The sequence below is a fragment of the Cyanistes caeruleus genome, chromosome 36 (assembly GCF_971803275.1).
Source record: "Cyanistes caeruleus chromosome 36, bCyaCae1.hap1.1, whole genome shotgun sequence".
Taxonomy (NCBI): domain Eukaryota; kingdom Metazoa; phylum Chordata; class Aves; order Passeriformes; family Paridae; genus Cyanistes; species Cyanistes caeruleus.
This window is the reverse complement of record NC_141737.1, coordinates 893,820-921,538: the sequence shown is the minus strand read 5'-3', so window position 1 is coordinate 921,538 and position 27,719 is coordinate 893,820. Positions and strand designations below refer to the sequence as shown.

Genomic DNA, 27,719 nt, shown 5'->3' with positions numbered 1-27,719 from the left:
GAGGGAAATTTGGGTCTGGGGGGGGAATTTGGGGTCTGGGGGAAAAAATTTGGGGACTGGGGGGGGGAAATTTGGGGTCTGGGGGTGAAATTTGGGGTCTGGGGGAAAAAATTCGGGGTTTGAGGGTTAAAATTTGGGGATTTAGAGTAAAAATTTGGGGTTTGAAGGTGAAAATTTGGGGTCTGGGGGAGGAGATTTGGGGTCTGGGGAGGGGGATTTGGGGTCTGGGGGGAGAAATTTGGGGTCCGAGGGGGGAGATTTGGGGTCTGGGGAGGAAATTTGGGGTCTGGGAGGGGGGATTTGGGGTCTGGGGGAAAAAATTTGGGGATTTAGAGTAAAAATTTGGGGTCTGGGGGGAGAAATTTGGGGTCTGGGGGGGGAGATTTGAGGTCAGGGGGCAAAAACTCAGGATTTTAGGGTGAAAATTTGGGGTTTCAGGGGGGGATTTGGGGTCTGGGGGGAGAATTTGGGGTTTGGGGGGGGAATTTGGGGTCTGGGGGGGGAAATTTGGGGTCTGGGGGTGGAAATTTGGGGTCTGAGAGCAAAAATTTGGGGATTTAGAGTAAAAATTTAGGGTCTGGGGAGGGAAATTTGGGGTCTGGGGGGGGAGATTTGAGGTCAGGGGGCAAAAACTCAGGATTTTAGGGTGAAAATTTGGGGTCTGGGCGGGGAAATTTGGGGTCTGGGAGGGGAATTTGGGGTCTGGAGGTGGAAACTTGGGGTCTGGGAGGGGAATTTGGGGTCTGGGGGTGGAAATTTGGGGTCTGGGGGGAGAAATTTGGGGTCTTGGGGGGGGAATTTGGGGTCTGGGGGGAGAAATTTGGGGTCTGGGGGTGGAAATTTGGGGTTTCAGGTGGAAATTTGGGGTTTGAAGGTGAAAATTTGGGGTCTGGGGGTGGAAATTTGGGGTCTGGGGGGGAATTTGGGGTTTGGGGGTGGAAATTTGGGGTTTGGGGGGGGAGATTTGGGGTTTAGGGTGGAAATTTGGGGTCTGGGGAAAAAATTCGGGGTTTGAGGGTTAAAATTTGGGGATTTAGAGTAAAAATTTGGGGTCTGGGGAGGGAAATTTGGGGTCTGGGGGCAGAAACTCAGGATTTTAGGGTGAAAATTTGGGGTCTGGGGGTGAAATTTGGGGTCTGGGGGTGGAAATTTGGGGTCTGGGGGGGAGATTTGGGGTCTGGGGGTGAAAATTTGGGGTCTGGGGGGAAAAACTCAGGATTTGAGGGTGAAAATTTGGGGTCTGGGGGAGAAATTTGGGGATTTAGAGTCAAAATTTGGGGTTTGGGGGGGGGAATTTGAGGTTTGGGGGGGGGAATTTGAGGTTTGGGGGGGGAATTTGGGGTTTGGGGGAAAAAATTTGGGGTCTGGGGGGGAAAATTTGGGGTCTGGGGGCAAAAACTCAGGATTTGAGGGTGAAAATTTTGGGTCTGGGGGTTAAAATTTGGGGTTTGAGGGTGAAAATTTGGCGTTTGAAGAGGAAATTTGGGATTTTAAAGAGGAAATTTGTGGTTTTAGAGTAGAAATTTGACGTTTCAGATGAAGATTTTGGGGTTTGAGGAATAATTTGAGATTTTAAAGTAAAAATTTGAGGTTTTAAAGTAGAAATTTTGTGTTTGAGGTGAAGATTTTGGGGTTTGAGGAATAATTTGAGATTTTAAAGTAGAAATTTGGGATTTTAAAGTAGAAATTTGGGATTTTAAAGTGGAAATTTGGGATTTAAAAGTAGAAATTTGATGTTTTAGATGAAGATTTTGAGGTTTTGAGCCATAATTTGGGATTTTAAAGTAGAAATTTTATGTTTTAGGTGAAGATTTTGGGGTTTAAGGAATAATTTGAGATTTTAAAGTAGAAATTTGGGATTTTAAAGTAGAAATTTGATGTTTTAGATGAAGATTTTGAGGTTTTTGAGCCATAATTTAGAATAAATTTGACAAACAAATTTTTACCAACCACAATAAACCCAGAAACCCAAAAATCCCCAATTTCCCAACCAAACCAGATTTTTGAGAGGGGTAAAAAAATAATAAAAAATTAAAAAAAAGGGGGTTGGGGCAGCTGTGGGGGAGGGGTTTGAAGCCCCCTCCCCAAATTTCTCCCCCCCAGGTTCGTGGGAGGGGGCGGCGAGAGCTGCAGCCTGATCGCCGAGGGGCTCAGCACCGCCCTGCAGCTCTTCGACGACTTCAAGAAAATGAGGGAGCAAATGTGAGAGCTTTGGGGCATTTTGGGGATTTTTGGGGATTTTTGGGGATTTTTGGGGATTTTTTGGGATTTTTTTGGGATTTTTTTGGGATTTTTTTTGATTTTTTTTTGATTTTTTTTGATTTTTTTAGGATTTTTTGGATTTTTTATGATTTTTTTATGATTTTTTTAGGAGCAAATGGGAGAGGTTTGGGGCATTTTGGGGACTTTTGGGGACTTTTAGGATTTTTTGGGGATTTTTTGGGATTTTTTTGGGATTTTTTTGGGATTTTTTTTGATTTTTTTAGGGTTTTTTTAGGATTTTTGATGATTTTTTTTTTATTTTTTATTACGTTTTTTAGGATTTTTAGGATTTTTTTAGGAGCAAATGTGAGAGGTTTTGGGGCATTTTGGGGACTTTTGGGGACTTTTAGGATTTTTTGGGATTTTTGGGGGATTTTTTTTGGATTTTTTTAGGGTTTTTTTATTTTTTATGATTTTTTTAGTATTTTTTATGATGTTTTTAGGATTTTTAGGATTTTTTTAGGAGCAAATGTGAGAGGTTTTGGGGCATTTTGGGGATTTTGGGGAATTTTTGGGATTTTTTGGGATTTTTTTGGGATTTTTTTTGAATTTTTTTTGATTTTTTTTGATTTTTTTAGGATTTTTTGGATTTTTTATGATTTTTTTATGATTTTTTTTAGGAGCAAATGGGAGAGGTTTGGGGCATTTTGGGGACTTTTGGGGACTTTTAGGATTTTTTGGGGATTTTTTGGGATTTTTGTGGGATTTTTTTGGGATTTTTTTTGGATTTTTTTAGGGTTTTTTTTTATTTTTTATGATTTTTTTAGTATTTTTTATGATGTTTTTAGGATTTTTAGGATTTTTTTAGGAGCAAATGTGAGAGCTTTGGGGCATTTTGGGGACTTTTGGGGACTTTTAGGATTTTTTGGGGATTTTTTGGGATTTTTTGGGATTTTTTTAGGGTTTTTTTTTATTTTTTTTTTTTTTTGATTTTTTTAGGATTTTTGGGGATTTTTTAGGATTTTTAGGATTTTTTTAGGAGGAAAAGGGAGAGGTTTGGGGCATTTTGGGGACTTTTGGGATTTTTGGGAATTTTTTGGGATTTTTTGGGATTTTTGGGATTTTTTTGGATTTTTAGGGGATTTTTTTAGGGGTTTTTTTGATTTTTTTTTATTTTTTTAGGTTTTTTTTAATTTTTTATGATTCTTTCAGGAGCAAATGTGAGAGGTTTGGGGCATTTTGGGGACTTTGGGGATTTTTGGGGAATTTTTGGGGATTTTTAGGGATTTTTTTGGATTTTTTTTTTATTTTTTTAGGGATTTTTTAGGGATTTTTTAGGCGTTTTTTGGATTTTTTTAGGGGATTTTTTGATTTTTGATGATTTTTTTAGGACTTTTAGGATTTTTTTGGACCAAATGTGAGAGGTTTTGGGGCATTTTGGGGACTTTTGGGGACTTTTGGGGACTTTTAGGATTTTTTGGGATTTTTTGGGATTTGGGGTTTTTTTTGGATTTTTTTAGGGTTTTTTTATTTTTTATGATTTTTTTAGTATTTTTTATGATGTTTTTAGGATTTTTAGGATTTTTTTAGGAGCAAATGTGAGAGCTTTGGGGCATTTTGGGGACTTTTGGGGATTTTTGGGAATTTGGGATTTTTTTGGAATTTTTTTGGGATTTTTTTTGGATTTTTTTTTATTTTTTTAGGGATTTTTTTTATTTTTGATGATTTTTTTAGGATTTTTAGGATTTTTTTAGGAGCAAATGGGAGAGGTTTGGAGCATTTTGGGGATTTTTGGGGAATTTTGGGGATTTTGGGGATTTTTTTGGGAATTTTTTAGGGGTTTTTTTGGATTTTTTTTTTATTTTTAGGGGTTTTTTTTTTATTTTTTAGGGTTTTTTTAGGAGCAAATGTGAGAGGTTTTGGGGCATTTTGGGGACTTTTGGGATTTTTGGGGATTTTTTGGGATTTTTTTGGGATTTTTTTGGGATTTTTTTTGATTTTTTTTTTATTTTTTAGGGTTTTTTTTTATTTTTTATGATTTTTTTAGTATTTTTTATGATGTTTTTAGGACTTTTAGGATTTTTTTGGACCAAATGTGAGAGGTTTTGGGGCATTTTGGGGACTTTTGGGGACTTTTAGGATTTTTTGGGATTTTTTGGGATTTTTTGGGATTTTTTTTTGGATTTTTTTTGGATTTTTTTTGGATTTTTTTGGGAATTTTTTAGGGGTTTTTTTGGATTTTTTTTTTATTTTTAGGGGGTTTTTTTTGATTTTTTAGGAGCAAATGTGAGAGGTTTTGGGGCATTTTGGGGGATTTTGGGGAATTTTTGGGGATTTTTTGGGATTTTTTGGGGATTTTTTTGGGATTTTTTTGGGATTTTTTTAGGGTTTTTTTTTATTTTTTATGATTTTTTTAGTATTTTTTATGATGTTTTTAGGACTTTTAGGATTTTTTTGGACCAAATGGGAGAGGTTTTGGGGCATTTTGGGGGATTTTGGGGCATTTTGGGGACTTTTGGGATTTTTTGGGATTTTTTGGGATTTTTTTTGGATTTTTTTTTGATTTTTTTTTATTTTTTTTGGATTTTTTTGGATTTTTTTTTTAGTTTTTTAGGGGTTTTTTTGATTTTTGATGATTTTTTTAGGATTTTTAGGATTTTTTTAGGAGCAAATGGGAGAGGTTTGGAGCATTTTGGGGATTTTTGGGGAATTTTGGGGATTTTGGGGATTTTTTTGGGAATTTTTTAGGGGTTTTTTTTGATTTTTTTTTTTATTTTTAGGGGTTTTTTTTTATTTTTTAGGATTTTTTTAGGAGCAAATGTGAGAGCTTTTGGGGCATTTTGGGGGATTTTGGGGATTTTTGGGGATTTTTTGGGATTTTTTGGGGATTTTTTTGGGGATTTTTTTGGGATTTTTTTAGGGTTTTTTTTTATTTTTTATGATTTTTTTAGTATTTTTTATGATGTTTTTAGGACTTTTAGGATTTTTTTGGACCAAATGGGAGAGCTTTGGGGCATTTTGGGGACTTTTGGGGATTTTTTGGATTTTTTGGGATTTTTTTGGAATTTTTTGGGGATTTTTTGGGATTTTTTTTGGAATTTTTTAGGGTTTTTTTTGGATTTTTTTTTATTTTTAGGGGGTTTTTTTTGATTTTTTATGATTTTTTTAGGAGCAAATGGGAGAGCTTTGGGGCATTTTGGGGACTTTTGGGATTTTTTGGGATTTTTTGGGATTTTTTGGGGATTTTTTGGGATTTTTTGGGATTTTTTTTGGGATTTTTAAGGGGTTTTTTTGAGGTATTTTAAGGATTTTTAAGGGATTTATTTGAGATATTTTAGGGAATTTTAAGGGTTTTATTTGAATTTTTTTAGGGAATTTTGGGGTGGTTTTTAGGGATTTTTAAGGGGTTTTTTTGGGGTTTTTTAAGGATTTTTAAGGGATTTATTTGAGATATTTTAGGGATTTTTAAGGGGTTTTTTTGGGGTATTTTAGGGATTTTTAAGGGTTTTATTTGAATTTTTTTAGGGATTTTTGGTGTGGTTTTTAGGGATTTTTAAGGGTTTTATTTGAGATATTTTAGGGAATTTTAAGGGTTTTATTTGAATTTTTTTAGGGATTTTTGGGGTGGTTTTTAAGGATTTTTAAGGGATTTATTTGAGATATTTTAGGGATTTTTAAGGGGTTATTTTGGGGTATTTTTAGGGATTTTTAAGGGATTTATTTGAATTTTTTTAGGGATTTTTTGTGTGGTTTTTAGGGATTTTTAGGAGTTTTATTTGAGATATTTTAGGGATTTTGAAGGGTTTTATTTGGGGTTTTTTAGGGATTTTTAAGGGTTTTATTTGAGGTATTTTAGGGATTTTTGGGGGATTTTTTTGAGGTTTTTTAGGGAATTTTTGGGCGAATTTTTAAGATTTTTTCAGGGTTTTTTTAGGGGTTTTTGGGGATTTTTTGTGTGGTTTTTAGGGATTTTTAAGGGATTTATTTGAGGTATTTTAGGGATTTTTAAGGGTTTTATTTGAGGTATTTTAGGGATTTTTGGGGGATTTTTTTGAGGTTTTTTAGGGAATTTTTGGGCGAATTTTTAAGATTTTTTCAGGGTTTTTTTAGGGGTTTTTGGGGATTTTTTGTGTGGTTTTTAGGGATTTTTAAGGGATTTATTTGAGGTATTTTAGGGATTTTTAAGGGTTTTATTTGAGGTATTTTAGGGATTTTTGGGGGATTTTTTTGAGGTTTTTTAGGGAATTTTTGGGTGAATTTTTAAGACTTTTTCTTGGTTTTTTTAGGGATTTTTGGGGATTTTTGGGGTGGTTTTTAGGGATTTTTAAGGGTTTTATTTGAGGGATTTTAGGGATTTTTAAGGGATTTATTTGAATTTTTTTAGGGATTTTTTTGTGTGGTTTTTAGGGATTTTTAAGGGTTTTATTTGAGATATTTTAGGGAATTTTAAGGGTTTTATTTGAATTTTTTTAGGGAATTTTGGGGTGGTTTTTAGGGATTTTTAAGGGGTTTTTTTGGGGTTTTTTAAGGATTTTTAAGGGATTTATTTGAGATATTTTAGGGATTTTTAAGGGGTTTTTTTGGGGTATTTTTAGGGATTTTTAAGGGTTTTATTTGAATTTTTTTAGGGATTTTTTGTGTGGTTTTTAGGGATTTTTAGGAGTTTTATTTGAGATATTTTAGGGATTTTGAAGGGTTTTATTTGAGGTATTTTAGGAATTTTTGGGGGGATTTTTTTTGAGGTTTTTTAGGGAATTTTTGGGTGAATTTTTAAGATTTTTTCAGGGTTTTTTAGGGATTTTTGGGGATTTTTGGGGTGGTTTTTAGGGATTTTTAAGGGTTTTATTTGAGGGATTTTAGGGATTTTTAAGGGTTTTATTTGAGGTATTTTAGGGATTTTTGGGGGATTTTTTTGAGGTTTTTTAGGGAATTTTTGGGCGAATTTTTAAGATTTTTTCAGGGTTTTTTTAGGGATTTTTGGGGATTTTTGGGGTGCTTTTTAAGGATTTTTAAGGGATTTATTTGAGATATTTTAGGGATTTTTAAGTGGTTTATTTTGGGGTATTTTTAGGAATTTTTTGTGTGGTTTTTAGGGATTTTTAAGGGTTTTATTTGAGATATTTTGGGGATTTTTAAGGGATTTATTTGGGTTTTTTTAAGGATTTTTTGTGTGGTTTTTAGGGATTTTTAAGGGTTTTATTTGAGATATTTTAGGGATTTTTAAGGGTTTTATTTGAATTTTTTTAGGGATTTTTGGGGTGGTTTTTAAGGATTTTTAAGGGATTTATTTGAGATTTTTTGGGGATTTTTAAGGGGTTTTTTTGGGGTATTTTTAGGGATTTTTAAGGGATTTATTTGAATTTTTTTAGGGATTTTTTGTGTGGTTTTTAGGGATTTTTAAGGGTTTTATTTGAGATATTTTAGGGAATTTTAAAGGTTTTATTTGAATTTTTTTAGGGATTTTTTGTGTGGTTTTTAGGGATTTTTAGGAGTTTTATTTGAGATATTTTAGGGATCTTTTGGGTGAATTTTTAAGATTTTTTCAGGGTTTTTTTAGGGATTTTTGGAGTGCTTTTTAAGGATTTTTAAGGGATTTATTTGAGATTTTTAAGGGTTTTTTTGGGGGTATTTTTAGGGATTTTTAAGGGATTTATTTGAATTTTTTTAGGGATTTTTAAGGGTTTTATTTGAGGTATTTTAGGGATTTTTTGGGGTAATTTTCAAGGGTTTCCTTCAGAATTTTTTGTACGATTTTAATCCGGTTTTTTTTCTTTTTTTCCCTATTCCCCCACCCCATTCCCAATCGAATTCCTTGATTTTAATTTTTTCCCCCTTTTTTTTTAACTTTTAACTAAATCAATTAATTTAATTTTAATTAATTTCCCTTTAATTCAATGAATCCCGGTTTTAATTTTTTTTTTTCCCCATTCGAATTTTTTTTTTTCCTTAAATAAATTTGAATTTATTTTATTTTTTTTTATGGAATGATTTTTGGAGCAGAGGACAAACCCACAAAGTTTGTGTCCTGATCTGTAACTCCCCTCCTTACCTCCTCCCCGCCGTGGAGAGCACGACCTACTCCGGGTACAGCACCGAGAGCCTGGTGCAGAGGATCGCCGAGGTGAGAAGGGAAAAATGAAATTAAAATTGGGTTAAAAGTTAAAAATGAAAATTTTAAAGGTTGGAGATTTTTGGGGGATTTTTTGGGGTTTTTTGGGATTTTTTTGGGATTTTTTTGGGATTTTTTGGGATTTTTTGGGGGGATTTTTTTTGAGATTTTTGGGGATTTTTTGGGGATTTTTTGAGATTTTTTGGGGATTTTTTTGGGATTTTTTTGAGATTTTTTGGGGTTTTTTTGGGGATTTTTTTGGAATTTTTTTGAGATTTTTTTGGGATTTTTTTTTTATTTTTTGGGGATTTTTTGGGGGTTTTTTGAGGATTTTTTGGGATTTTTTGGGGGATTTTTTGAGATTTTTTGGGGATTTTTTTGGATTTTTTTTGAGATTTTTTGGGGATTTTTTTGAGTTTTTTGGGGATTTTTTGGGATTTTTTGGGGGTTTTTGGGGATTTTTTTAGGGGTTTTTTGGGGGTTTTTGGGATTTTTTTGGAGATTTTTTGGGGGTTTTTTGGGGATTTTTTGGGGATTTTTTTGGGTTTTTTGGGGATTTTTTTAGGGTTTTTTGGGGGATTTTTTGGGGATTTTTTTGTGATTTTTTGGGATTTTTTTGAGATATTTTGGGGATTTTTTTGAGATTTTTTGGGGATTTTTTGGGGATTTTTTTGAGATATTTTGGGTGTTTTTTTGAGATATTTTGGGGATTTTTTTTATTTTTTAGGGAATTTTTGGGGGGATTTTTGGGGTTTTTTGAGGTTTTTTGGGGATTTTTGTGGAATTTTTTTGGGGTATTTTGGGGATTTTTTGGGGATATTTGGGGATTTTTTGGGGATATTTTTGAGATATTTTGGGGATTTTTTTGGGGGATTTTTTTGGATTTTTTTGAGATATTTTGGAGATATTTTTGAGATATTTTGGGGATTTTTTTGTGATATTTTGGGGGATTTTTGGGGATTTTTTGAGATATTTTAGCATTTTTTTGAGATTTTTTGGGGATATTTTTGGGGGTTTTTTTGAGATATTTTGGGGATTTTTTTTGGGATATTTTGGAGATTTTTTGGAGATATTTTGGGGATTTTTTTTATTTTTTAGGGAATTTTTGGGGGGATTTTTTTGGGGATATTTTGGAGATTTTTTGGGGATATTTTTGGGTGTTTTTTTGAGATATTTTGGGGATTTTTTGGGGATTTTTTTGAGATAGTTTGGGGATTTTTTGGGGATTTTTTTGAGATATTTTGGGGATTTTTTGGGGATTTTTTTGAGATATTTTGGGGATTTTTTGGGGATTTTTTTGAGATATTTTGGGGATTTTTTGGGGATTTTTTTGGGATTTTTTGGGTGTTTTTTTGAGATATTTTGGAGATTTTTTGGAGATATTTGGGGATTATTTTTTTTTTTCAATTTTCCCTAACCCTGTGTTTTTTGCCCCATTTTTCCCCAGCGTGGGATCCACTTCTCGGTGGTCTCCCCGCGGAAGCTTCCGGCGCTGCGGGCGCTGTTTGAGAAGGGGGCTCCCCCCGGCAGCCTGGAGCCCCCCCAGGGCAAAGAGTGCGGCCAGGACCCCCGGCACATGGTGCTGGTCAGGGGGGTGGCACTGCCAGGTACCCTGGGGACATCTGGGGACACTGGGGACATTGGGGACATTGGGGGTGTTGGGGACATTGGGGGTGTTGGGGACATTGGGGGTGTTGGGGTCACTGGGGTCATTGGGGTCACTGGGGTCATTGGGGTCATTGGGGTCACTGGGGTCATTGGGGTCACTGGGGGGACAGGACCCCCGGCACATGGTGCTGGTCAGGGGGGTGGCACTGCCAGGTGGGGACACTGGGGACATCGGGGACACTGGGGTCACTGGGGTCACTGGGGTCACTGGGGGGACATTGGGGTCACTGGGGTCAATTGGGGACATTGGGGTCACTGGGGTCATTGGGGGTGTTGGGGTCATTGGGGTCACTGGGGTCATTGGGGTCACTGGGGTCATTGGGGACATTGGGGTCATTGGGGTCACTGGGGTCATTGGGGTCACTGGGGGGACAGGACCCCCGGCACATGGTGCTGGTCGGGGGTGGCACTGCCAGGTGGGGACATTGGGGACATTGGGGTCACTGGGGTCATTGGGGTCACTGGGGACATTGGGGACATTGGGGTCACTGGGGTCATTGGGGTCACTGGGGTCATTGGGGTCACTGGGGTCACTGGGGGGACAGGACCCCCGGCACATGGTGCTGGTCAGGGGGGTGGCACTGCCAGGTACCCTGGGGACATCGGGGACACTGGGGACATTGGGGACGTCGGGGTCATTGGGGGTCATTGGGGTCACTGGGGTCATTGGGGACATTCGGGACATTGGGGGTCACTGGGGTCATTGGAGACATCGGGGACATTGGGGACATTGGGGACGTTGGGGGGATTGGGGACATTGGGGACACTGGGGACATCGGGGTCACTGGGGTCATTGGGGTGACAGGACCCCCGGCACATGGTGCTGGTCAGGGGGGTGGCACTGCCAGGTGGGGACACTGGGGACACTGGGGACATCACAGGGGACACTGGGGACATTGGGGGTGTTGGGGTCATTGGGGGTGTTGGGGACAGTGGGGTCATTGGGGACATTGGGGGTGTTAGGGTCACTGAGGTCACTGGGGTCACTGGGGACATTGGGGACATTGGGGGGCCAGGACCCCCGGCACATGGTGCTGGTCAGGGGGGTGGCACTGCCAGGTGGGGACACTGGGGTCATTGGGGTCATTGGGGTCATTGGGGACATTGGGGTCATTGGGGTGTTGGGGACATTGGGGTCATTGGGGACACTGGGGGTGTTGGGGTCACTGGGGACACTGGGGACACTGGGGACATTGGGGACATTGGGGGTGTTGTGGTCACTGGGGTCACTGGGGACACTGGGGTCATTGGGGTCACTGGGGTCATTGGGGGGACATTGGGGTCACTGGGGTCAATTGGGGACACTGGGGTCACTGGGGTCATTGGGGACACTGGGGACATTGGGGACATTGGGGTCACTGGGGGGACATTGGGGTCACTGGGGACATTGGGGTCACTGGGGTCATTGGGGGGACACTGGGGTCACTGGGGTCATTGGGGGGACACTGGGGTCACTGGGGACATTGGGGGGACATTGGGGACATTGGGGACATCGGGGGGATTGGGGACATTTTGGGGTCATTTGTGACATTTTGTGTCCATTTAGAACATTTTAACCTCCATTTTTCCCCCATTTCCCATCATTTTCTAATATTTCTTTTTCCATTATTTTTTTTTTTTTTTTTTGGGGGTGCCCCCCACCCCAATTTCGGGGTCCCCCCCCCCCCTCCTCAGGCAGCACCAGCGGCTCCTCCTCGCTGCCCCCCAAAACCTCCAGCGCCCCTCCCCCGCTGCCCCCCAGCGCCCCCCAACTGCCCCCCACCCCCCCCCAGCCGCCCCCAGGACCCCAGCCCTACCAGGTAACCCCAAAATCCGGGATTTTGGGGGGGGGGGGGTTATTTTTTTGGGGGGGGGGGTGTCCCCAAAAGTGGGGGTGACCCCTCCCTGTGCCCCCTCCCCAATTCCAGGTGCCCCCCCCGGGGGCGCTGAACGCGGCGCAGGCGGCGGCGCAATCGGCCGTGGAGGCGGCCAAGAGCCAGAAGAGCCTGGCGGGGAGATGTGAGGGACTGGGGGGGTCTGGGGGGGACCCCAAAATGGTTTGGGGTTTGGGGAGGGGGTTTGGGGAGGGGTCTGGGATTTGGGGTTTGGGGTTTGGGGTTTGGGGTTTGGAGGTGGCCAAGAGCCAGAAGAGCCTGGCGGGGAGATGGGAGGGACTGGGGGGACCCCAAAATGGTTTGGGGTTTGGGGAGGGGTCTGGGGGAGGGGGTCTGGGGTTTGGGATTTGGGGTTTGGGGAGGGGGTTTGGGGTTTGGGGTTTGGAGGCGGCCAAGAGCCAGAAGAGCCTGGCGGGGAGATGTGAGGGACTGGGGGGACCCCAAAATGGTTTGGGGTTTGGGGAGGGGGTTTGGGGTCTGGGGAGGGGGGAGGGGGGAGAGGGAAGGGGTTTGGGGTCTGGGGTTTGGGGTTTGGGATTTGGGATTTGGGGTTTGGGAGGGGGCAGAGGGAGGGGGTCTGGGGTTTGGGGTTTGGGGAGGGGGGGATTTGGGGAGAGGGAGAGGATTTGGGGAGGGGATTTGGGGAGGGGGTTTGGGGAGGGGTCAGGGATTTGGGGTTTGGGGTTTGGGGTTTGGGGTTTGGGGTTTGGGGAGGGGGAGGCGGCCAAGAGCCAGAAGAGCCTGGCGGGGAGATGTGAGGGACTGGGGGGGTCTGGGGGGGACCCCAAAATGGTTTGGGGTTTGGGGAGGGGGTTTGGGGTTTGGGGTTTGGGGAGAGGATTTGGGGAGGGGGAAGAGGGAGGGGGTTTGGGGAGGGGGTTTGGGGTTTGGGGTCTGGGGTCTGGGGTTTGGGGTTTGGGGTTTGGGGAGAGGATTTGGGGAGGGGGTTTGGGGTCTGGGGTTTGGGGGTTTGGGGGTTTGGGGTCTGGGGTTTGGGATTTGGGGTTTGGGATTTGGGGAGGGGGTTTGGGGTTTGGGGAGGGGGAGGCGGCCAAGAGCCAGAAGAGCCTGGCGGGGAGATGTGAGGGACCGGGGGGGTCTGGGGGGGACCCCAAAATGGTTTGGGGTTTGGGGAGGGGGTTTGGGGTTTGGGGTTTGGGATTTGGGGTCTGGGGTTTGGGGAGGGGGTTTGGGGTTTGGAGGCGGCCAAGAGCCAGAAGAGCCTGGCGGGGAGATGTGAGGGACCGGGGGGACCCCAAAATGGTTTGGGGTTTGGGGAGGGGGTTTGGGGTCTGGGGTTTGGGGTCTGGGGTTTGGGGTCTGGGGTTTGGGGAGGATTTGGGGTTTGGGGTTTGGGGTCTGGGGTTTGGGGGTTTGGGGAGGGGGTTTGGGGTCTGGGGAGGGGGTTTGGGGTTTGGGGTTTGGGGTCTGGGATTTGGGGAGGGGGTTTGGGGTTTGGGGAGGGGGGAGAGGGAGGGGGTTTGGGGTTTGGGGAGAGGATTTGGGGAGGGGGTTTGGGGTTTGGAGTTTGGGATTTGAGGTTTGGGGAGGGGGGATTTGAGGAGGGTTCTGGGGTTTGGGGTTTGGGGAGGGGGTCTGGGGTTTGGGGAGGGGGTTTGGGGGTTTGAGGTTTGGGGAGGGGGTTTGGGGTCTGGGGTTTGGGATTTGGGGTTTGGAGGCGGCCAAGAGCCAGAAGAGCCTGGCAGGGAGATGGGAGGGACTGGGGGGGTCTGGGGGGGACCCCAAAATGGTTTGGGGTTTGGGGAGGGGTCTGGGGAGGGGGAGAGGGGTCTGGGGTCTGGGGTTTGGGGTCTGGGGTTTGGGGTTTGGGGAGGGGGTCTGGGGTCTGGGGATTGGGGAGGATTTGGGGTTTGGGGTCTGGGGTCTGGGGTCTGGGGTTTGGGGTCTGGGGTTTGGGGTCTGGGGTTTGGGGAGAGGATTTGGGGAGGGGGTCTGGGGTTTGGGATTTGGGGTTTGGGGAGGGGTCAGGGATTTGGGGTTTGGGGTTTGGAGGCGGCCAAGAGCCAGAAGAGCCTGGCGGGGAGATGTGAGGGACTGGGGGGACCCCAAAATGGTTTGGGGAGGGGGTTTGGGGTCTGGGGTCTGGGGTCTGGGGTTTGGGGTTTGGGGTTTGGGGTCTGGGGTCTGGGGTTTGGGGTTTGGGGGCAGAGGGAGGGGGTTTGGGGAGGGGGTTTGGGGTTTGGGGAGAGGATTTGGGGAGGGGGTCTGGGGTTTGGGGGTCCGGGGTTTGGGATTTGGGGACGGGGTCTGGGGTTTGGGGAGGGGGGAGAGGGAGGGGGTTTGGGGAGGGGGTTTGGGATTTGGGGTTTGGGGTTTGGGAGGGGGCAGAGGGAGGGGGTTTGGGGTTTGGGGTCTGGGGATTGGGGAGGGGGTTTGGGGTCTGGGGTTTGGGGTTTGGGGAGGGGGGGATTTGGGGAGAGGGAGAGGATTTGGGGAGGGGGTTTGGGGAGGGGGTTTGGGGAGGGGTCAGGGATTTGGGGTTTGGGGTTTGGGGTCTGGGGATTGGGGAGGGGGTCTGGGGTCTGGGGTTTGGGGTTTGGGGTCTGGGGTCTGGGATTTGGGATTTGGGGAGGGGGTTTGGGGTTTGGGGTCTGGGGTCTGGGGATTGGGGAGGGGGGAGAGGGAGGGGGTTTGGGGTTTGGGGAGAGGATTTGGGGAGGGGGTTTGGGGTTTGGGGTTTGGGGAGGGGGAGGCGGCCAAGAGCCAGAAGAGCCTGGCGGGGAGATGGGAGGGACTGGGGGGACCCCAAATAATTTGGGGAGGGGGTTTGGGGTCTGGGGTTTGGGGAGGGGGGAGGGGGGAGAGGGAAGGGGTTTGGGATTTGGGGTCTGGGGTCTGGGGTTTGGGATTTGGGGAGAGGATTTGGGGAGGGGGTTTGGGGAGGGGTCTGGGGTCTGGGGTTTGGGGAGGGGGAGAGGATTTGGGGAGGGGTCAGGGAATTTGGGGAGGGGTCTCAACCCCATTGGAATTTGGGGGGGGGGGATCAAACCATTTTTGGGGGGGGACAGGGGGGTCTCAGAGGAGTATGGGGGGAGGGGCTCAAACCATTTTTGGGGGGGGGTCTCAGAGGAATTTGGGGTGGATCAAACCATTTCTGGGGGGGGTCTCAGAGGAATTTGGGGTGGATCAAACCATTTCTGGGGGGGGTCTAAGAGGAATTCGGGGTGGATCAAACCATTTCTGGGGGGTATCTCAGAGGATTTTGGGGTGGATCAAACCATTTTAGGGGGGTCTCAGAGGAATTTGGGGTGGATCAAACCATTTTTGGGGGGTGTCTAAGGAATTTGGGGTGGATCAAACCATTTTTGGGGGGGATCAAACCATTTTTGGGGGGGATCAAACCATTTTTGGGGGGGATCAAACCATTTCTGGGGAGGGGGTGGATCAAACCATTTCTGGGTGGGGGGGGGTCTCAGGAATTTGGGGAGGGGTCAGCACCCCCCTGACCCCTCCCCCCCCCCGTTTTTCTCCCCCCCAGTCCCCTCCCTGCCCCCCCTGCAGCCCCCCTTCAGCCAGACCCCCCCCCAGCCCCTCCCCCCGGGCCCCATCGCGCCCCTCCCCCCCAAGCTGCCCCCCCCCAGCCAGCCCGGCCCCTCCCCCACCCCGGGGCTGCTGCCCCCTCCCCCCCCCAACCCCGGCCCGGGACCCCCCCAGAGCGGAGCCCCCCCCATGGTGAGTCCGGGGGGGGAGGGGAACTGGGGGGAAATGGGGGAAAAATGGGGATTTTGGGTAAAAAACGGGGATTTGGGGGGAAAAAAATTGAATTTTGGGGTTAAAAATGGGATTTTTGGGTAAAAAAATGGGGATTTGGGGGGAAAAATGGGATTTTGGGGGAAAAAAAATGGGATTTTTGGGTAAAAAATGGGATTTTTGGGTAAAAAAATGGGGAATTGGGGGGAAAAAATGGGGATTTTGGGGGGAAAAATGGAATTTTTGGGGGAAAAAATTGAATTTTTGGGGGTTAAATGTTGATTTTCGGGGGTAAAAATGGGGATTTTGGGGTAAAAATGGAGAATTTTGGGTAAAAATGGGGATTTGGGGTAAAAAATGGGGATTTTTGGGGGTTAAAAGTTGGATTTTTGGGGGTTAAATGTCGATTTTTGGGTAAAAAATGGGGATTTTGGATAAAAAAAGGGGAATTGGGGGGGAAAATTGAATTTTTTGGGGTTAAAAATTGGATTTTTGGGGTTAAAAGTTGGATTTTTGGGGGTTAAATGTCGATTTTTGGGTAAAAAATGGGGAATTTGGGTAAAAAATGGGGAATTTTTTGGGGGGGAAACAGGGATTTGGGGGAAAAATGGGGAATTTGGGGGAAAAAAATTGAATTTTGGGGTTAAAAATGGGATTTTTGGGGATAAAAATGGGGATTTGGGGGAAAAAAAATGGGGGTTTGGGGGAAAAAATGGGATTTTTGGGTAAAAAATGGGGATTTTTGGGTAAAAAAATGGGGAATTTGGGGGGAAAAATGGGGATTTTGGGGGGAAAATGGGGATTTTGGGTAAAAAATGGGGATTTTGGGGGTTAAAAGTTGAATTTTTGGGGGTTAAATGTCAATTTTTGGGGGTAAAAATGGGGATTTTGGGGTAAAAATGGAGAATTTTGGGTAAAAATGGGGATTTTGGGTAAAAAACGGGGATTTGGGGGTTAAAAGTTGAATTTTTGGGGTTAAATGTTGATTTTTTGGGGAAAAAATGGGGATTTTGGGGTAAAAAATGGGGAATTGGGGGGGAAAATTGAATTTTTTGGGGTTAAAAATTGGATTTTTGGGGTTAAAAGTTGGATTTTTGGGGGTTAAATGTCGATTTTTGGGTAAAAAATGGGGAATTTGGGTAAAAAATGGGGAATTTTTTGGGGGGGAAACAGGGATTTGGGGGGAAAAATGGGGAAATTGGGGGGAAAAAATTGAATTTTGGGGTTAAAAATGGGATTTTTGGGGATAAAAATGGGGAATTTGGGTAAAAAAATGGGGATTTTGGGGTTAAAAATGGGATTTTTGGGTAAAAAAATGGGGAATTGGGGGGAAAAATGGGGATTTTGGGGTAAAAAATTGAATTTTTTGGGGGTTAAATCCCCATTTTGGGGTAAAAATGGGGTTTTGGGTAAAAAAATGGGGATTTTTGGGTAAAAAATTGGATTTTTGGGTAAAAAATGGGGATTTTGGGGTAAAAGATTGAATTTTTTGGGGGTTAAATCCCCATTTTGGGGTAAAAAATGGGATTTTTGGGTAAAAAAATTGGGTTTTTGGGTAAAAAATGGGGATTTTTGGGTAAAAATGGGAATTTTTGGGGGTGAAAATGGGATTTTTGGGGTTAAAAATGGGATTTTTGGGGGTTAAATGTCGATTTTTGGGTAAAAAATGGGGATTTTGGGGTAAAAAATGGGGAATTGGGGTTAAAAATTGAATTTTTTGGGGTTAAATCCCCATTTTGGGGTTAAAAATGGGATTTTGGGTAAAAAATGGGATTTTGGGGGAAAAAATGGAATTTTTGGGGGTTAAAAGTTGAATTTTTTGGGGGTTAAATGTGGATTTTTGGGTAAAAAATTTGGATTTTGGGTAAAAAATGGGGATTTTGGGGTAAAATGGGGATTTTGGGGGGAAAAATGGAATTTTTGGGGTAAAAAATGGAATTTTTGGGGGTTAAATGTGGATTTTCGGGGGTAAAAATGGTGATTTTGGGGTAAAAAATGGGATTTTGGGGGGGAAAATTGAATTTTTGGGGGTTAAAAGTTGAATTTTTGGGAGTTAAATGTCGATTTTTGGGTAAAAAATGGGATTTTTGGGGGTTAAATGTGGATTTTTGGGGGTAAAAATGGAATTTTTGGGTAAAAAAATGGGGATTTTGGGTAAAAAATGGGGAATTTGGGTAAAAAATGGGGAATTTGGGGGGAAAAATGGGGAATTTGGGGTAAAAAAATTGAATTTTGGGGTTAAAAATGGGATTTTTGGGGATAAAAATGGGGATTTGGGGGGGAAAATGGGGATTTTGGGTAAAAAAATGGGATTTTTGGGGTAAAAAATGGAATTTTTGGGGGTTAAAAGTTGAATTTTTTGGGGGTTAAATGTGGATTTTTGGGGGTAAAAATGGGAATTTTGGGTAAAAAATGGGGATTTTGGGGTAAAATGGGGATTTTGGGTAAAAAATTGAATTTTTGGGGTAAAAAATATAGTTTTTGGGGGTTGAATGTTGATTTTTGGGGGTAAAAATGGGGATTTTGGGGTAAAAATGGAGAATTTTGGGTAAAAAATGGGGATTTGGGGTGAAAAATGGGGATTTTGGGGGTTAAAAGTTGAATTTTTGGGGGTTAAATGTCAATTTTTGGGGGTAAAAATGGGGATTTTGGGGTAAAAAATGGGGAATTGGGGGGGAAAATTGAATTTTTTGGGGTTAAAAATTGGATTTTTGGGGTTAAAAGTTGGATTTTTGGGGGTTAAATGTCGATTTTTGGGTAAAAAATGGGGAATTTGGGTAAAAAATGGGGATTTTTTTGGGGGGAAATGGGGATTTGGGGGGAAAAATGGGGAATTTGGGGGGAAAAAATTGAATTTTGGGGTTAAAAATGGGATGTTTGGGGATAAAAATGGGGATTTTGGGTAAAAAAAATGGGGATTTGGGGGTTAAAAGTTGAATTTTGGGGTTAAAAATTGAATTTTTTGGGGTTAAATGTGGATTTTTGGGGGTAAAAAATGGGGATTTTGGGGTTAAAAATTGAATTTTTGGGGGTTAAAAGTTGAATTTTTGGGGGTTAAATGTCGATTTTTGGGTAAAAAATGGGGATTTTGGGGTAAAAATTGAATTTTTGGGGTTAAAAATGGGATTTTTTGGGGTTAAATGGGGATTTTTGGGGGTAAAAATGGGGATTTTTGGGTAAAAAATGGGATTTGGAGGGAAAAAAATGGGGAATTTGGGTAAAAAATGGGGAATTTGGGGGGAAAAATGGGGAATTTGGGGTAAAAAAATTGAATTTTGGGGTTAAAAATGGGATTTTTGGGGATAAAAATGGGGATTTTGGGTAAAAAATGGGGATTTTGGGTAAAAAATGGGGATTTTTGGGTAAAAAATGGGGATTTTGGGTAAAAAATGGGGATTTTGGGGGAAAAAATTGAATTTTTCGGGGGTAAAAATGGGGATTTTGGGGTAAAAAATGGGGAATTTGGGAAAAAAATTGGATTTTGGGGGGTTAAATCCCCATTTTGGGGTAAGAAATTGAATTTTTTGGGGGTAAAAAATTGGATTTTTGGTGTTAAAAATTGAATTTTGGGGTTAAATGTCGATTTTTGGGTAAAAAATGGGATGTTTTTGGGTTAAATGTCAATTGTTGGGGGTAAAAATGGGACTTTGGGTAAAAAATGGGGATTTTGGGTAAAAAATGGGGATTTTGGGGGGGAAAAATGGAATTTTTGGGGTAAAAAATTGGATTTTTGGGGTTAAAAATTGAATTTTTGGGGGTTAAAAGTTGAATTTTTGGGGGTTAAATGTCGATTTTTGGGTAAAAAATGGGGATTTTGGTAAAAAAATGGGAATTTTATTTTGATGATTTTACCCCAATTTTGATGATTTTAATCCCAATTTTATCGATTTTAACCCCAATTTTATCGATTTAAATCCCAATTCTGATGATTTTAATCCCAATTTTATCGATTTTAATCCAAATTTTATCGATTGTAATCCGAATTTTATCGATTTTAATCCCAATTTTGGTGATTTTAATCCCAATTTTAACGATTTTAACCCCAATTCTGACGATTTTAATCCCAATTTTGGTGATTTTTACCCCAAATTCGATGATTTTAACCCCAATTCTGATGATTTTACCCCAATTTGGATGATTTTAACCCAAATTTTATCAATTTTACCCCAATTTTATCGATTTTAACCCAATTTTATTGATTTAACCCCAATATTATACATTTTAACCCCAATTTTATCGATTTTTACCCCAATTTTATAGATTTTAACCCCAATTTTGATGATTTTAACCCCAATTTTATCGATTTTTACCCCAATTTTATCGATTTTAATCCCAATTCTGATGATTTTTACCCCAATTCTATCGATTTTTACCCCAATTTTATCGATTTTAACCCCAATTCTGATGATTTTAACCCAATTTTGGTGATTTTAACCCCAATTTTGATAATTTTAATCCAAATTTTATCGATTTTAATCCAAATTTTATCAATTTTACCCCAATTTTATCGATTTTAACCCCAATTTTATCGATTTTAACCCCAATTCTGATGATTTTAACCCCAATTTTATCAATTTTTACCCCAATTTTATCGATTTTAACCCCAATTTTATCGATTTTAATCCCAATTTTATAGATTTTAACCCAATTCTGATGATTTTACCCCAATTCTGATGATTTTAACCCAATTTTATCAGTTTTTACCCCAATTTTATCGATTTTAACCCCAATTTTGCTGATTTTACCCCCAATTCTGATGATTTTATTCCCATTTCCCCTCCCCCAGCCCTCGGGGGGTCCCCCCAGCTCCGTCCCCCCCCAGGGGACCCCTCCCCAATTGGGGGCTCCCCCCTTGGCCGGACCCCAACAATCGGTGGGGAACAAAGTCCTGGCCTGGAGCGGCGTCCTGGAGTGGCAGGAGGTGAGGAGGGGGCTTTGGGGGGGTTTGGGGGGGATTTGGGGGGGTCTGGGGGGGTTTGGGGGGGATTTGGGGGGGTCTGGGGGGGTTTGGGGGAGTCTGGGGGGGATTTGGGGGGATTTGGGGGGATTGGGGGGATTTGGGGGGGTTTGGGGAGGATTTTGGAGGAGATTTAGGGGGGTCTGGAGGGGATTTGGGGGGATTTGGGGAGGATTTGGGGGGGTTTGAAAGGGCTTTGGGGGGATTTTGGGGGGTCTGGGGGGGATTTGGGGGGTCCCGAAGGGATTTTGGGAGGGCCTGGGGGGGCTGGGGGGGATTTGGGGGGGATTTGGGGGGGCTGGAGAGGCTTTGGGGGCGTCCTGAAGGGATTTTGGGGGGTTTGGGGGGTCTGGGGGGGGTTTGGGGGGGGTTTGGGGGGACCTGAAGGGATTTGAGGGGGGGCTGGGGGGTCTGGGGGGGGTTTGGGGGGGCTGGGGGGGGGTTGGGTGGGATTTGGGGGGGCTTTGGGGGGATTTGGGGGGTCCTGAAGGGATTTTGGGGGGCTGGGGGGGGTTTGGGGGGGTTTGGGGGGGATTTGGGGGGGTCCTGCAGGGATTTTGGGGGGATTTTGGGGGGGCTGGGGGGGGTTTGGGGGGAATTTGGGGGGATTTGGGGGGATTTGAGGGGGCATTGGGGGGGTTTGGGGGGGATTTGGGGGGAACTGAAGGGATTTTGGGGGGGCTGGGGGGGATTTGGGGAGGATTTGGGGAGGATTTTGGGGGGGATTTGGGGGGGATTTGGGGGGGCTGGGGGGGATTTGGGGGGGTTTGGGGGGGATCTGGGGGGGTTTGGGGGTTATTTGGGGGGTTTGGGGAGGATTTGGGGGGTCCTGAAGGGATTTTGGGGGGCTGGGGGGGGTTTGGGGGGAATTTGGGGGGGGTTTGGGGGGGATTTGGGGGGGCCTAGGGGCGTCTGGGTGGGTTTGGGTGGGATTTGGGGGGGCTGGGGGGATTTGGGGGGTCCTGAAGGGATTTTGGGGGGGGCGGGGGGGGCTGGGGGGGTTTGGGGGGATTTGGGGGGGCTGGGGGGGATTTGGGGAGGCTTTGGGGGGTCCTGGGGGAGAATTTGGGGGGATTTTGGGGGGTCCTGAAGGGATTTGGGGGGGGCTGGGGGTCCTGGGGGGGATTTTGGGGAAGATTTGGGGGGATTTTCGAGCAATTTTGGCGGATTTTGGGACATTTTCGAGATTTTAGGGAAATTTGGGGGGGTTTGGGGAGGATTTTGGGGCATTTTGGGGCATTTTAGAGATTTTGGGGAGGATTTGGGGGCGTTTTGGGGCATTTTAGGGAATTTTGGGGGGGGTTGGGGAGGATTTTGGGGCGTTTTGGGACATTTTAGAGATTTTGGGGGGATTTGGGGGAGGATTTTGGGGGATTTTGGGACATTTTCAACATTTTAGGGAAATTTGGGGGGGTTTGGGGAGGATTTTGGGGCATTTTAAAGATTTTGGGGAGGATTTTGGGACATTTTGGGGCATTTTAGAGATTTTGGGGGGGTTTTGGGGCGTTTTGGGACATTTTAGAGATTTTGGGGGGGTTTTGGGGGATTTTGGGGCATTTTAGGGATTTTGGGGAGGATTTTGGGTGATTTTGGGACATTTTAAAGATTTTTTGGGGGGTTTGGGGAGGATTTTGGGGCATTTTGAGGCATTTTAGAGATTTTGGGGAGGATTTTGGGGGATTTTTGGACATTTTAGAGATTTTGGGGAGGATTTTGGGGCGTTTTGGGGCATTTTAGAGATTTTGGGGGGGATTTTGGGGCATTTTAGGGATTTTGGGGAGGATTTTGGGGTGTTTTGGGGCATTTTAAAGATTTTTGGGGGGAATTTTGGGGCGTTTCAATTGAATTTTGTGAGTTCTCCACCGATCCCTGCGAGGAACAAACCAACAACTCCAAAAACAACTTTAGGACCCCCTCCCCCCAAAAAAAATCCATCCTGGGACCCCAAATCTTTTTTGGTGACCCCCAAAATCCCCTCGGGGACCCCAAAATTCCCCAAAATTCCAGAAACCCAAACCGGCCCTGGTGGATTCCAGCACGAAGCTGACGCGGTCCCTGCCCTGCCAGGTCTACGTCAACGCTGAGGAAAACCTGTGAGTTTGGGGGGAATTTGGGGGGTTTTGGGGTTCTGGGGATTTTTGGGGGTTTTGGGAATTTTTGGGGAATTTTTTGGGAATTTTTTTGGATTTTTTTTGGATTTTTTTGGGATTTTTTGGGATTTTTTTCGGATTTTTTGGGGATTTTTTTAAAGGATTTTTTGGGAATTTTTGGGGGATTTTTTGGGATTTCTTGGGAATTTTTAGGGGATTTTGGGGGGGATTTTTTGGGATTTTTTGGGAATTTTGGGGGGATTTTGGGGGATTTTTTTGGGATTTTTTTGGATTTTTTAAAGGATTTTTTGGGAGATTTTTTGGGATTTTTTGGGAATTTTGGAGGGATTTTTGGGGGGATTTTTTGGGATTTGGGGAGAAATTTTTGGGATTTTTTTCAGATTTTTTTGGGATTTTTTGGGATTTTTTAAAGGATTTTTTGGGAATTTTGGGGGGATTTTTTTGGAATTTTTGGGGGAATTTGGGAGGATTTTGGGGGGATTTCTGGGGTCTACGTCAACGCTGAGGAAAACCTGTGAGTTTGGGGGGAATTTGGGGGATTTTGGGGTTCTGGGGATTTTTGGGGATTTTAGGAATTTTGGGGAATTTTTTCAGAATTTTTTCAGATTTTTTGGGGATTTTTTTTTTATTTTTTTGGGATTTTTTCGGATTTTTTTTGAGATTTTTTGGGGATTTTTTGGGATTTTTTGGGATTTTTTGGGGGGATTTTGGGAGGATTTCTGGGGGATATTTTGGGGGAATTTTTGGGGATTTTTTGGGATTTTTGGGAATTTTTGGGGATTTTTTTTTTTTATTTTTTTGGGGATTTTTTGGGATTTTTTAAAGGATTTTTTAAAGGATTTTTAGGATTTTTTAAAGGATTTTTTGGGAATTTTGGGGGAATTTTGGGTGATTTTTTGGGGAATTTTTTTTGGATTTTTTGGGGATTTTTTGGGATTTTTTTCGGATTTTTTTGAGATTTTTGGGGGATTTTTTTCGGATTTTTTAAAGGATTTTTAGGATTTTTTAAAGGATTTTTTGGGAATTTTGGGGGATTTTTTGGGATTTTTTTGGGGAATTTTTGGGGATTTTTTGGGATTTTTTTCGGATTTTTTGGGGATTTTTGGGATTTTTTTGGGATTTTTTTGAGATTTTTGGGGGATTTTTTTCAGATTTTTTGGGGATTTTTTGGGGATTTTTTTTGGATTTTTTGGGATTTTTTGGGAATTTTTGGGGGATTTTTTTGGGAATTTTTTGGGATTTGGGGGGATTTTTTGGGGATTTTTTTTGGATTTTTTTGGATTTTTTTGGGATTTTTTGGAATTTTTGGGGGAATTTGGGAGGATTTTGGGGGGATTTCTGGGGTCTACGTCAACGCTGAGGAAAACCTGTGAGTTTGGGGGGAATTTGGGGGGTTTTGGGGATTTTTGGGGATTTTGGGGGATTTGGGGGATTTTTTGGGGATTTTTTGGGGATTTTTTGGGAATTTTTGGTGATTTTTTGGGGGGATTTTTGGGGGGATTTTTTTGGGATTTTTTGGGATTTTTTTGGGATTTTTTTTTAAGATTTTTGGGGGATTTTTTCCGGATTTTTTAAAGGATTTCTTGGGAATTTTGGGGGATTTTTGGGTGATTTTTTTAGGATTTTTTTGGGAATTTTTGGGGGATTTTTTGGGGATTTTTTGGGAATTTTGGGGGGATTTGGGGTGATTTTTTGGGGGGATTTTTTGGGATTTTGTGGGGATTTTTTGGGATTTTGGGGGGATTTTTTTAGGATTTTTTTGGGAATTTTGGGGGGATTTTTTGGGGAATTTTGGGGGGTTTTTTTGGGAATTTTTGGGAATTTTTTTGGGAATTTTTGGGAATTTTGTGGGATTTATTTCGCATTTTTTGGGATTTTTGGGGGATTTTGGGGGGATTTTTGGGGGTCCCATCGGAGTTCTGGGCTCGTGTTGCAATTTTGGGGTGGGGGGAACCCCCAAATCTCCCCATTTTTCCCCATTTTTCCCCATTTTCCCCATTTTTGCCCATTTTTCCCCATTTTTCCCCATTCTGTTGATCATTTTTTATCATTTTTTATCATTTTTTCCCCGTTTTTTCCCATTTTTCCCCATTTTTTTATCATTTTTCCCCATTTTTGCCCATTCTGTTGATCATTTTTGATCATTTTTTATCATTTTTGATCATTTTTCCCCATTTTTCCCCATTTCTCCCCATTTTTCCCCATTTTTCCCATTTTTTCCCATTTTTCCCCATTTTTGCCCATTTTTCCCCATTTTTCCCATTTTTCCCATTTTTCCCCATTTTTCCCCATTCTGTTGATCATTTTTAATCATTTTTAATCATTTTTTCCCCATTTTTTCCCATTTTTTCCCCATTTTTTCCCCATTTTTCCCCATTTTTCCCCATTCTGTTGATCATTTTTTATCATTTTTTTATCATTTTTCCCCATTTTTCCCCATTTTTCCCCTTTTTTCCCCATTTTTTCCCATTTTCCCCCATTTTTTCCCATTTCCCCCCATTTTTTTCCCGTTTTTTTCCCATTTTCCCCCATTTTTCCCCATTCTGTTGATCGTTTTTTATCATTTTTTTATCATTTTTCCCCATTTTTCCCCATTCTGTTGATCATTTTTCCCCTTTTTTCCCCATTTTTTCCCCATTTTCCCCCATTTTCCCCCATTTTTTTCCCATTTTCCCCCATTTTGGCTCATTCTGTTGATCATTTTTTCCCATTTTTTCCCATTTTTTCCCATTTTTCCCCATTTTTCCTCATTTTTCCTCATTTTTCCCCATTTTTCCCCATTTTCCCCATTTTTCCCCATTTTTTTCCCATTTTTCCCCATTTTTCCCCATTTTTCCCATTTTTCCCCATTCTGTTGATCATTTTTTATCATTTTTTTATCATTTTTCCCCATTTTTCCCCATTTTTTCCCATTTTCCCCCATTTTTCCCCATTTTTTCCCATTTTTCCCCATTTTTTCCCCATTTTTCCCATTTTTCCCCATTTTTCCCCATTCTGTTGATCATTTTTTATCATTTTTTTATTATTTTTCCCCATTTTTTCCCATTTTTCCCCATTTTTCCCCATTTTTCCCCATTTTTCCCCATTTTTTTCCATTTTTGCCCATTCTGTTGATCATTTTTTATAATTTTTTATCATTTTTTATCATTTTTTATCATTTTTTCCCCATTTTTTATCATTTTTCCCCATTCTGCTGATCATTTTTCCCCATTTTTTCCCCATTTTTTCCCCATTTTTTCCCCATTTTTTTCCATTTTTCCTCATTTTTGATCATTTTTCCCCATTTTTCCCCATTTTTCCCCATTTTTCCCCATTCTGCTGATCATTTTTCCCCATTTTTCCCCATTTTTCCCCATTTTTTCCTCATTTTTCCCCATTTTTCCCCATTTTTGATCATTTTTCCCCATTTTTCCCCATTTTTCCCCATTTTTTCCCCATTTTTTATCATTTTTCCCCATTTTTGATCATTTTTGATCATTTTTGCCCATTCTGCTGATCATTTTTTCCCATTTTTTCCTCATTTTTCCCCATTTTTTCCCCATTTTTCCCCATTTTTTCCTCCTTTTTCCCCATTTTTGATCATTTTTCCCTATTTTCCGTGTTTTCGCAGCAAAACCGATCAGTGGCCGCAGAAGTTGATCATGCAGCTCATCCCACAGCAGCTCCTGGTGGGGAATTTGGGGCATTTTGGGGGGATTTGGGGTTTTTTGGGATTTTTGGGGATTTTTGGGATTTTTGGGGGGATTTTTGGTCATTTTTGGGGGGGATTTTTGGTCATTTTGGGGGATTTTTGGTCATTTTGGGGATTTTTGGTCATTTTGGGGATTTTTGGGGTTTTTTGGGATTTTTGGTCATTTTTTGTGGGATTTTTGGTCATTTTTGGGGGGGATTTGGGGTCATTTTGGGGGATTTGGGGTCATTTTTTGGGGGATTTGAGGTGATTTTTTGGGCATTTTTGGGGTTTTTTGGGATTTTTTGGTCATTTTGGGGGATTTTTGGTCATTTTTGGGGGGATTTGGGGTCGTTTTTTGGGGGAATTTGGGGTCATTTTGGGGGATTTTTTGGTCATTTTGGGGGATTTGGGGACATTTTGGGGGATTTTTGGTCATTTTTGGAGGGATTTGGGGTCATTTTTGGGGTTTTTTGGTCATTTTGGGGGATTTTTGGGGTTTTTTTTGGGATTTTTGGTCATTTGGGGGATTTGGGGACATTTTGGGGGATTTTTGGTCATTTTGGGGATTTTTGGTCATTTTTTGGAGGGATTTGGGGTCATTTGGGGGGGATTTGGGGTCATTTTGGGGGATTTTTGGTCATTTTTTGGGGGATTTTTAGTGGGGTTTTTTGGGATTTGGGGTGGTTTTTTGGGGGATTTTTGGGGGTTTTGGGGGATTTTTGGGGTTTTTGTGGGATTTGGGGTCGTTTTTATGTAATTTGGATTTTTTGGGGGTTTTGGGATGGGGTTTTTATGGGATTTGGATTTTTTTTTATTTTGGGATGGGGTTTTTATGGGATTTGGGGTCACTTTTTGTGGGATTTTGATTTTTTTTGTGTTTTGGGATGGGGTTTTTATGTGATTTGGATTTTTTTTGGGTTTTGGGATGAGGTTTTTGTGGGATTTGGATTTTTTTTTGATTTTGGGATGAGGTTTTTTATGTAATTTGGATTTTTTTTGGATTTTGGGATGGGGTTTTTATGGGATTTGGATTTTTTTTGGGTTTTGGGACGGGGTTTTTATGGGATTTGGATTTTTGGGGGGGGGTTTTGGATTTTTTGGGGTTTTGGGATGGGGTTTTTATGGGATTTGGATTTTTTGGGGGTTTTGGGATGGGGTTTTTATGGGATTTGGGGTCACTTTTTATGTAATTTGGATTTTTTGGGGGTTTTGGGATGGGGTTTTTATGTAATTTGGATTTTTTTTGGGTTTTGGGATGGGGTTTTTATGGGATTTGGGGTCACTTTTTGTGGGATTTGGATTTTTTTGGGGGGGTTTTGGATTTTTTGGGGTTTTTGGGATGGGGTTTTTATGGGATTTGGGGTCACTTTTTATGTAATTTGGATTTTTTTTGGGTTTTGGGATGGGGTTTTTA

The 27,719-nt window shown here is 42.5% G+C and overlaps 1 protein-coding gene across 1 annotated transcript in view; it reads left to right on the top strand.

The window, feature by feature from the left end:
* Positions 1-27,719, top strand: part of MED25 (mediator complex subunit 25) — a 55,515-nt gene that overhangs the window by 6,175 nt on the left and 21,621 nt on the right. Inside the window, exons 5-13 of the mRNA XM_086871547.1 lie at positions 2,104-2,202; positions 8,203-8,323; positions 9,759-9,918; positions 11,654-11,778; positions 11,887-11,977; positions 15,353-15,546; positions 20,351-20,485; positions 22,529-22,614; positions 26,243-26,300. Of these exons, the coding sequence (XP_086727673.1) occupies positions 2,104-2,202; positions 8,203-8,323; positions 9,759-9,918; positions 11,654-11,778; positions 11,887-11,977; positions 15,353-15,546; positions 20,351-20,485; positions 22,529-22,614; positions 26,243-26,300 (1,069 nt within the window). The remainder of the gene's footprint in view (positions 1-2,103; positions 2,203-8,202; positions 8,324-9,758; positions 9,919-11,653; positions 11,779-11,886; positions 11,978-15,352; positions 15,547-20,350; positions 20,486-22,528; positions 22,615-26,242; positions 26,301-27,719) is intronic.